The sequence below is a fragment of the Oncorhynchus gorbuscha genome, linkage group LG07 (genome assembly GCF_021184085.1).
Source record: "Oncorhynchus gorbuscha isolate QuinsamMale2020 ecotype Even-year linkage group LG07, OgorEven_v1.0, whole genome shotgun sequence".
Lineage (NCBI taxonomy): Eukaryota > Metazoa > Chordata > Actinopteri > Salmoniformes > Salmonidae > Oncorhynchus > Oncorhynchus gorbuscha.
Window position 1 is genome coordinate 9,982,645 of NC_060179.1, and position 10,000 is coordinate 9,992,644.

At 50.2% G+C, this 10,000-nt stretch overlaps 1 protein-coding gene across 1 annotated transcript in view; it reads left to right on the top strand.

Moving 5' to 3' along the window:
• LOC124039100 (neuropilin and tolloid-like protein 1) overlaps window positions 1–10,000 on the top strand; it is a 204,948-nt gene that overhangs the window by 158,294 nt on the left and 36,654 nt on the right. The window contains exons 9-10 of the mRNA XM_046354982.1: window positions 7,199–7,820; window positions 9,503–9,575. Of these exons, the coding sequence (XP_046210938.1) occupies window positions 7,199–7,820; window positions 9,503–9,563 (683 nt within the window). The 3' untranslated portion in view covers window positions 9,564–9,575. The remainder of the gene's footprint in view (window positions 1–7,198; window positions 7,821–9,502; window positions 9,576–10,000) is intronic.

A 10,000-nucleotide genomic window follows, 5' to 3' on the forward strand; every position in this document is an offset into this window, starting at 1 on the left:
CCAGCTCACTCTCTCCCTCTTCCAGCTCACTCTCTCCCTCTCCCAGCTCACTCTCTCTCCCAGCTCACTCTCTCCCTCTTCCAGCTCACTCTCTCCCTCTCCCAGCTCACTTTCTCCCTCTTCCAGCTCACTCTCTCCCTCTTCCAGCTCACTCCCTCTCCCAGCTCACTCTCTCCCCTCTCCCAGCTCACTCTCTCCCTCCCAGCTCACTCTCCCTCTTCCAGCTCACTCTCTCCCTCCTCCAGCTCACTCTCTCCCTCTCCCAGCTCACCTCTCTTCCAGCTCACTCTCTCCCTCTCCCAGCTCACTCTCCCCTTCCAGCTCACTCTCTCCCTCTTCCAGCTCACTCTCTCCCTCTCCCAGCTCACTCTCTCCCTCTCCCAGCTCCCACTCTCTCCCTCTCCCAGCTCACTCTCCTCCCCCTCTCCCAGCTCACTATCTCCCTCTCCCAGCTCACTCTCTCCCCTCTCCCAGCTCACTATCTCCCTCTCCCAGCTCACTCTCTCCCTCTCCCAGCTCACTCTCCAGCTCACCCTCTCCCTCTCCCAGCTCACTCTCTCCCTCTTCCAGCTCACTCTCTCCCTCTCCCAGCTCACTCTCTCCCTCTCCCAGCTCACTCTCTCCCTCTCCCAGCTCACTCTCTACCTCTTCCAGCTCACTTCCTCCCTCTCCTAGCTCACTCTCTCCCTCTCCCAGCTCACTCTATCCCAGCTCACCCTCTCCCAGCTCACTCTCCCCCTCTTCCAGCTCACTCTCTCCCTCTCCCAGCTCACTCTCTCCCTCTCCCAGCTCACTCTCTCCCTCTCCCAGCTCACTATCTCCCTCTCCCAGCTCACTCTCTCCCTCTTCCAGCTCACTTTCTCCCTCTTCCAGCTCACTCTCTCGCTCTCCTAGCTCACTTTCCCTCTCCCAGCTCCCTCTCAGCTCCAGCTCACTCTCTCCCTCTCCCAGCTCACTCTCCCTCTTCCAGCTCCTTTCCCTCTCCCAGCTCACTATCTCCCTCTCCCAGCTCACTATCTCCCTCTCCCAGCTCACTATCTCCCTCTCCCAGCTCACTCTCTCCCTCTTCCAGCTCACTTTCTACCTCTTCCAGCTCACTCTCTCCCTCTCCCAGCTCACTTTCTCCCTCCCAGCTCACTCACTCTCTCTTTCAGCTCACTCTCTCCCTCTTCCAGCTCACTCTCTCCCTCTCCCAGCTCACTCTCTCCCTCTTCCAGCTCACTCTCTCCCTCTCCCAGCTCACTCTCTCTTCCAGCTCACTCTCTCCCTCTCCTAGCTCACTTTCTCCCTCTCAGCTCACTCTCTCCCTCTCCCAGCTCACTCTCTCTTCCAGCTCACTCTCTCCCTCTCCTAGCTCACTTTCTCCCTCCCAGCTCACTCTCTCTCTCTTTCAGCTCACTCTCTCCCTCTTCCAGCTCACTCTCTCCCTCTCCCAGCTCACTATCTCTTCCAGCTCACTCTCTCCCTCTCCTAGCTCACTTTCTCCCTCCCAGCTCACTCTCTCGCTCTCCTAGCTCACTTTCTCCCTCTCAGCTCACTCTCTCTCTCTTCCAGCTCACTTTCTCTCTCTTCCAGCTCACTCTCTCCCTCTCAGCTCACTTTCTCCCTCTCAGCTCACTCTCTCTCTCTTTCAGCTCACTCTCTCCCTCTCCCAGCTCACTTTCTCCCTCTCAGCTCACTCTCTCTCTCTTCCAGCTCACTCTCTCTCTCTTCCAGCTCACTCTCTCCCTCTCAGCTCACTCTCTCTCTCTTCCAGCTCACTCTCTCTCTCTTCCAGCTCACTCTCTCCCTCTTCCAGCTCACTTTCTACCTCTTCCAGCTCACTCTCTCCCTCTCCCAGCTCACTTTCTCCCTCCCAGCTCACTCTCTCTCTTTCAGCTCACTCTCTCCCTCTTCCAGCTCACTCTCTCCCTCTCCCAGCTCACTATCTCCCTCTTCCAGCTCACTCTCTCCCTCTCCGAGCTCACTCTCTCTTCCAGGTCACTCTCTCCCTCTCCCAGCTCACTCTCTCCCTCTCCCAGCTCACTCTCTCCCTCTTCCAGCTCACTCTCTCCCTCTTCCAGCTCACTCTCTCCCTCTCCCAGCTCACTCTCTCCCTCTTCTAGCTCACTCTCTCCCTCTCGCAGCTCACTCTCACTCTTCCAGCTCACTCTCACTCTCTCCCTCTCCCAGCTCACTCTCTCCCTCTCCCAGCTCACTCTCTCTTCCAGCTCACTCTCTCCCTCTCCCAGCTCACTCTCTCCCTCTCCCAGCTCACTCTCTCCCTCTTCCAGCTCACTCTCTCCCTCTCCCAGCTCACTCTCCCTCTTCCAGCTCCATCTCTCCCTCTCCCAGCTCACTCTCTCCCTCTTCCAGCTCACTCTCACTCTCTCCCTCTCCCAGCTCACTCTCTCCCTCTCCCAGCTCACTCTCTCCCTCTCCCAGCTCACTCTCGTCCTCTTCCAGCTCACTCTCTCCCACTTCCAGCTCACTCTCTCCCTCTTCCAGCTCACTCTCTCCCTCTCCCAGCTCACTCTCTCCCTCTTCCAGCTCACTCTCACTCTCTCCCTCTCCCAGCTCACTCTCTCCCTCTCCCAGCTCACTCTCTCCCTCTTCCAGCTCACTCTCTCCCTCTCCCAGCTCACTCTCTCCCTCTCCCAGCTCACTCTCTCCCTCTTCCAGCTCACTCTCTCCCTCTTCCAGCTCACTTTCCCCCACTTCCAGCTCACTCTCTCCCTCTTCCAGCTCACTCTCTCCCTCTCCCAGCTCACTCTCTCCCTCTTCCAGCTCACTCTCTCCCTCTCCCAGCCCACTCTCTCCCTCTCCCAGCTCACTCTCTACCTCTTCCAGCTCACTCCCTCCCTCTCCTAGCTCACTCTCTCCTTCTCTCAGCTCAGTCTATCCCAGCTCCCCCTCTTCCAGCTCACTCTCTCGCTCTCCTAGCTCACTTTCTCCCTCTCAGCTCACTCTCTCTCTCTTCCAGCTCACTCTGTCCCTCTCCCAGCTCACTCTCTCCCTCTTCCAGCTCACTCTCTCCCTCTTCCAGCTCACTCTCTCCCTCTCCCAGCTCACTCTCTCCCTCTTCCAGCTCACTCTCTCCCTCTCCCAGTTCACTCTCTCCCTCTTCCAGCTCACTCTTACTCTTTCCCTCTCCCAGCTCACTCTCTCCCTCTCCCAGCTCACTCTCTCCCTCTCCCAGCTCACTCTCTCCCTCTTCCAGCTCACTCTCTCCCTCTCCCAGCTCACACTCTCCCTCTTCTAGCTCACTCTCTCCCTCTCCCAGCTCACTCTCTCCCTCTTCCAGCTCACTCTCTCCCTCTTCCAGCTCGCTTTCCCCCACTTCCAGCTCACACTCTCCCTCTTCCAGCTCACTCTCTCCCTCTTCCAGCTCACACTCTCCCTCTTCCAGCTCACACTCTCCCTCTTCCAGCTCACTCTTACTCTTTCCCTCTCCCAGCTCACTCTCTCCTTCTCCCAGCTCACTCTCTCCCTCTTCTAGCTCACTCTCTCCCTCTCCCAGCTCACTCTCTCCCTCTCCCAGCTCACACTCTCCCTCTTCCAGCTCACTCTCTCCCTCTCCCAGCTCACTCTCTCCCTCTTCCAGCTCACTCTCTCCCTCTCGCAGCTCACTCTCTCCGTCTTCCAGCTCACTCTCTCCCTCTCCCAGCTCACTCTCTTCCTCTCCCAGCTCACTCTCTCCCTCTCCCAGCTCACTCTCTCCCTCTCCCAGCTCACTATCTCCCTCTCCCAGCTCACTCTCTCCCTCTTCCAGCTCACTCTCTACCTCTTCCAGCTCACTTTCTCCCTCCCAGCTCACTCTCTCTCTCTTCCAGCTCACTCTCTCCGTCTTCCAGCTCACTCTCTCCCTCTCCCAGCTCACTCTCTTCCTCTCCCAGCTCACTCTCTCCCTCTCCCAGCTCACTCTCTCCCTCTCCCAGCTCACTATCTCCCTCTCCCAGCTCACTCTCTCCCTCTTCCAGCTCACTCTCTACCTCTTCCAGCTCACTTTCTCCCTCCCAGCTCACTCTCTCTCTCTTCCAGCTCACTCTCTCCCTCTTCCAGCTCACTCTCTCCCTCTCCCAGCTCAGTTTCTCCCACTTCCAGCTCACTCTCTTGCTCTCCCAGCTCACTCTCTCCCTCCTAGCTCACTCTCTCCCTTGCCCAGCTCAATCTCTCCCTCTCCCAGCTCACTCTCTCCCTCCTAGCTCACTCTCTCCCTTGCCCAGCTCAATCTCTCCCTCTCCCAGCTCACTCTCTCCCTCCTAGCTCACTCTCTCCCTTGCCCAGCTCAATCTCTCCCACTCCCAGTTCACTCTCTCGCTCTTCAAGCTCACTCTCTCCCTCTTATAGCTCTCTATTCCTCATCTAGCTCTCTCCCAGCTCACTCTCTCATTCTCCAAGCTCACTCTCTCCCTCTCCCAGCTCACTCTCTCCCTCTCCCAACTTACTCTCTCCCTCTCCCTTCCAAACCAGTCCACTGTGTATCCCCTCCCTGTATCCAATCTATGTTCCTCTCAATCCATGCACTTCCCACAGTGTTTCCTTCACACTTTCCTAATAGAATTCTATCCCACCTGATCCATACCTAATGCTCAGTGTTCCAATGTATGTATTTTACACGGGAGCATTCAGCACAATTCCCTGTGCATTGATCTCTCTCCCTCTCTCCCTCTCAATCCATAGCTGATTCTGGTGCACACTTCCTTAACAATGCATCCTGTTCCACTGATCCCATGTCATGACCCACTACCAATACCCCTCTGTCCTCAATGAAGATCAAGTCTATAGATATTCCACTGCTTTTTATTTTATTTCCTGAACTCTCAGCTTTTTCCTGATCTTCAGTGCTTCTCTGTTACCTCAGTGTTCTCCACACTCTCTCCGTTTCTCCTTTTAGATCAACACCATGATTCATACAACCCCTTCCCTTCTGTCCTGTTGCTCCTCAGGGTTGATCTATGTTCCCTTTCAACGCCCTCTCCTGATCTCTCCTGACTCCCTCTGTTCTTACAGCTGTCCAATTAGATCCATACAATGATCCTCAGCTCTTTATGTCTGGGCTCCACATCAGATGGTAGTGTTCCTCCTGACTGACTCCTACAGGGAGGAGGCTAGCACTGGTTCTAGTGGGTTGGTAGTACACATCAAAGGCTGGGTCAACTGTTCCTCCAAGCTCCTTTCAGCTCTGTGGGCTACACACTAACCATGCTGGTGACCAGAGTTTGAACCCAGGCAGCCGCCAAACCTCTCAATTCACTGCATGTTTGTTCCTCTGTCTATCCCTGGTGTTTGTTCCTCTGTCTAACCCTGGTGTTTGTTTCTCTGTCTATCCCTGGTGTTTGTTCCTCTGTCTAATCCTGGTGTTTGTTCCTCTGTCTAATTCTGGTGTTTGTTCCTCAGTCTAACCCTGGTGTTTGTTCCTCTGTCTATCCCTGGTGTTTGTTCCTCTGTCTAATCCTGGTGTTTGTTCCTCTGTCTAATCCTGGTGTTTGTTCCTCTGTCTAATCCTGGTGTTTGTTCCTCTGTCTATCCCTGGTGTTTGTTCCTCTGTCTAATCCTGGTGTTTGTTCCTCTGTCTAATCCTGGTGTTTGTTCCTCTGTCTATCCCTGGTGTTTGTTCCTCTGTCTAATCCTGGTGTTTGTTCCTCTGTCTATCCCTGGTGTTTGTTTCTCTGTCTGTCCCTGGTGTTTGTTCCTCTGTCTATCCCTGGTGTTTGTTCCTCTGTCTATCCCTGGTGTTTGTTCCTCTGTCTAATCCTGGTGTTTGTTCCTCTGTCTATCCCTGGTGTTTGTGCCTCTGTCTATCCCTGGTGTTTGTTCCTCTGTCTATCCCTGGTGTTTGTTCCTCTGTCTAACCCTGGTGTTTGTTCCTCTGTCTAATTCTGGTGTTTGTTCCTCTGTCTATCCCTGGTGTTTGTTCCTATGTCTATCCCTGGTGTTTGTTCCTCTGTCTAATTCTGGTGTTTGTCCCTCTGTCTATCCCTAGTGTTTGTTCCTCTGTCTATCCCTGGTGTTTGTTCCTCTGTCTATCCCTGGTGTTTGTTCCTCTGTCTAATCCTGGTGTTTGTTCCTCTGTCTATCCCTGGGTTTGTTCCTCTGTCTGTCCCTGGTGTTTGTTCCTCTGTCTATCCCTGGTGTTTGTTCCTCTGTCTAATCCTGGTGTTTGTTCCTCTGTCTATCCCTGGTGTTTGTTCCTCTGTCTATCCATGGTGTTTGTTCCTCTGTCTAATTCTGGTGTTTGTTCCTCTCTCTATCCCTGGTGTTTGTTCCTCTGTCTAACACTGGTGTTTGTTCCTCTGTCTATCCCTGGTGTTTGTTCCTCTGTCTATCCCTGGTGTTAGTTCCTCTGTCTAACCCTGGTGTTTGTTCCTCTGTCTATCCCTGGTGTTTGTTCCTCTGTCTATCCCTGGTGTTTGTTCCTCTGTCTAATCCTGGTGTTTGTTCCTCTGTCTATCCCTGGTGTTTGTTCCTGACCCTTTCACCCAGCTGCTGCTCATCAATAACATCTTCATCTTTATCATGTAGTTTATTTCCTCTGTGTGTTGGGAATCATATTTGCTTGTTAACTGTGATCTAGCCGTCTACTGGGATGTGTGTGTGCGTGTGCGCGTGTGATTATGCAGGAAGCGTTGGTGCTGTTTCGTGACTTGTGTGGGTGTAAGTTGGTCATTTCTTAAAGGGGCAGTGCCACACAGTGGAATAATTATAGAACTGCAGTGTGTTCTACCACTTGGCTACATCTACAAAGAGGAGATGAAAGCAAAGGACACAACCTCTAAATTAGAAACATTAACATGTCTCCTGACCTCTAAAACAGAAACATTAGCATGTCTCCTGACCTCTAAAACAGAAACATTAGCATGTCTCCTGACCTCTAAAACAGAAAAATTGCATGTCTCCTGACCTCCAAAACAGAAACATTAGCATGTCTCCTGACCTCTAATACAGAAACATTAACATGTCTCCTGACCTCTAAAACAGAAACATGAGCATGTCTCCAGACCTCTAAAACAGAAACATTAACATGTCTCCTGACCTCTAAAACAGAAACATTAGCATGTCTCCTGACCTCTAAAACAGAAACATTAGCATGTCTCCTGACCTCTACTATTTGGTCTTCTCACTGTATCTCTCTGTCTCCCTCCCACCTATCTCTCTATTTCTCTCTTTCTCTCCCCTCATCCCTTCCCTCTCATCCTCTCCCTCCGTCCCCCTACAGAGAAGAGGAAAGCTAACATCCTGGACAACCTGAACAACACCAACGGCACCATCATCGGCGTCACCTGCTGCATCGTCCTCATCCTCCTCATCGTGTCGGTCATCGTTCAGATCAAACAACCCAGGAAGAAGTACATCCTCCGGCGCGAGGACTTTGACCCCACGATGTTCCAGGAGGACTTCGAGCCGCAGCATTATGGGCTCTGCACGTTACGCAGCACCACGCATGCCACCGCGGCTTCGACGGATCTAGCGGATCTAGCAGAGGACTTGGAGAACTACCACGCGCTGCACCGCTCGTCCTCGCGCTGCGTCCATGACCATCATTGTGGATCCGCCTCCAACCCGGGTTCCGCCCACCTGTCCCAGCTGTCACTCAGTGGGCGGGGAAGCCGCGGGAACCTGAGCTCACGCGAGGCCGCAGCCCTCCTCACGGACCTTCCACCGCAGTCGGTACGGCCGCTGCTGCCCAGCGTTGCCACGGGGAACCGGCGCAGCATCCTAGTGATGAAGCACAGCTACTCGCAGGAAGCGGCCGACAATGGGTGTGACCTCGACGACGACCTGGAAGAGGTTCCCACGACGAGCCACCGACTGTCGCGTCACGAGAAGGCAGTCCAGCGGTCAGTATCTATAGATTTCCATGATAATCCATGATGATCCATGATGATCCATGATAATCCATGATAATCCATGATAATCCATGATGATCCATGATAATCCATGATAATCCATGATAATCCATGATAATCCATGATGATCCATGATGATCCATGATGATCCATGATGATCCATGATGATCCATGATAATCCATGATAATCCATGATAATCCATGGTGATCCATGATAATCCATGATAATCCATGATGATCCATGATAATCCATGATAATCCATGATAATCCATGATAATCCATGATGATCCATGATGATCCATGATGATCCATGATGATCCATGGTGATCCATGATGATCCATGATGATCCATGATGATCCATGATAGTCCATGATACTCCATGATACTCCATGATACTCCATGATAATCCATGATGATCATGATGATCCATGATAAATCAATCTGCCAATCAATGAAGACATCCTGATAGAAGATGTCATGGTGGAGGGTGACATTGATTTTTCTTCCTTTTTTAAACATTTTTTAAAATCCTCCTCCTCTATTTTTCTTATTTCCTTCATTCTACTGTTCATTTATTTTTATTTTGGGGGGGGGGGGGGGTTTAGCTTTCTTTTCTGCTTCGATCTTCCTTTTTCCCGTCAACTCTGTTATCATTCATAAAGGGCTATGCTGTGGTAGTGAGAGCTGCCCCCTCTGGTTCTTTATCACTCCTCCCCTTCTCACTCTCTCTACCTTTATATTGATTGATTTATCCATCTGTGTTGCTCCTGTGGCTCCAGGCCACGCCCACAAATACGACCAGTGTCCTTGCTAAGCATTTAGATCTACGTCGTGAATTAAAAGACTGATTTAGTGCATGTTGCCTTTTTTTCTACAGAGGACATGTAGATCAGTCTGTCTGTCTACTCTGACCACCAACACAAGGGCTTGTATTGGTGCCTGGAACCGATAAAGAGATTATTGATTCATCCATTTAGAATGCAAATAACTTTATTTCATAAACTCAAAAGATAAAAACATAATTAACTTTGTTAATGTTAGAAGTTAACTGTGATAATGTTTTTTTGTGTTGTTTTTTGTTTGTTGGTACAGTTCACTTTGGCATGAACCTGTTTTCTATAAATGATTTAAAATTACAATTTAACGTACATGTATCTGCACCTTGATGGCTTGATTACCAAGAATAAATGGAGGAACACTTCTGGTACCACCAAAATAACTTCCAAGTTCCAGTAGTTTTGTTGTGCATGCACTTTGTGTGCTCTACTCTATTCAACCTGTATACCTGTATACAGATCGGGGCGGCTTGATAGTGGCTAGAGTGTTGGACTAGTAACCGGAAGGTTGCCTAGTTCAAACCCCTGAGCTGACAAGGGACAAATCTGTCGTTCTGCCCCTGAACAGGCAGTTAACCCACTGTTCCTAGGCTGTCATTGAAAATAAGAATTTGTTCTTAACTGACTTGCCTAGTTAAATAAAGGTAAAAATATATACGTCTTGGTTTAACTACAGTACAATTCCCAGCACAGCTATTTCTATATATACAAGACATCCAGAGCTCAAAACTCTGAAATGTTCTGCTTTTTTTTGTTTGTAGCAAATATATGCATTTATATATGATAATCTTTATGCAAACGTTTGATATTAAACAACAGAGCGATGACATTTCAGGTTCTGCCTCATTGGCTCTTTGAGCAAACACGAATCAGAATACAACACGACTAGGGTCTAAGACAATCTCAAGGTAAGCTCCCCACTCTCACTTATACAACAATAAACATATTGTATGTTGCTGTGTACTTCATAGTTTCACCATGTCAGTCCGTTTCTCAGTCATTGTAGTTTGATGTAGCTTTGATTGTTACATTTTTTTTGTGAAGTTGTTCTGGACATAGTTTTTTTTTTTGTATGATTCATTATCATCATCAAGATGGTCCCTCTGCTTGCGGCCATCTTGGTTTTGTTGGTGCGTTTATTTGAAGCTTGTCCTTGTGTCCTCTTCTTATCGAGGGCTCGTCTTGATCAACCTGTTATTATTTACTAGCTTTTCCAGTCATATTCCATTGAACCTGTGGACAATAAGGATGTTTCTAACCTTTGACCTGTATTTGAACCTGTATTATTTAACATAAGGATATTTTATTAGCAGACCTTTGATTAAGCATATAT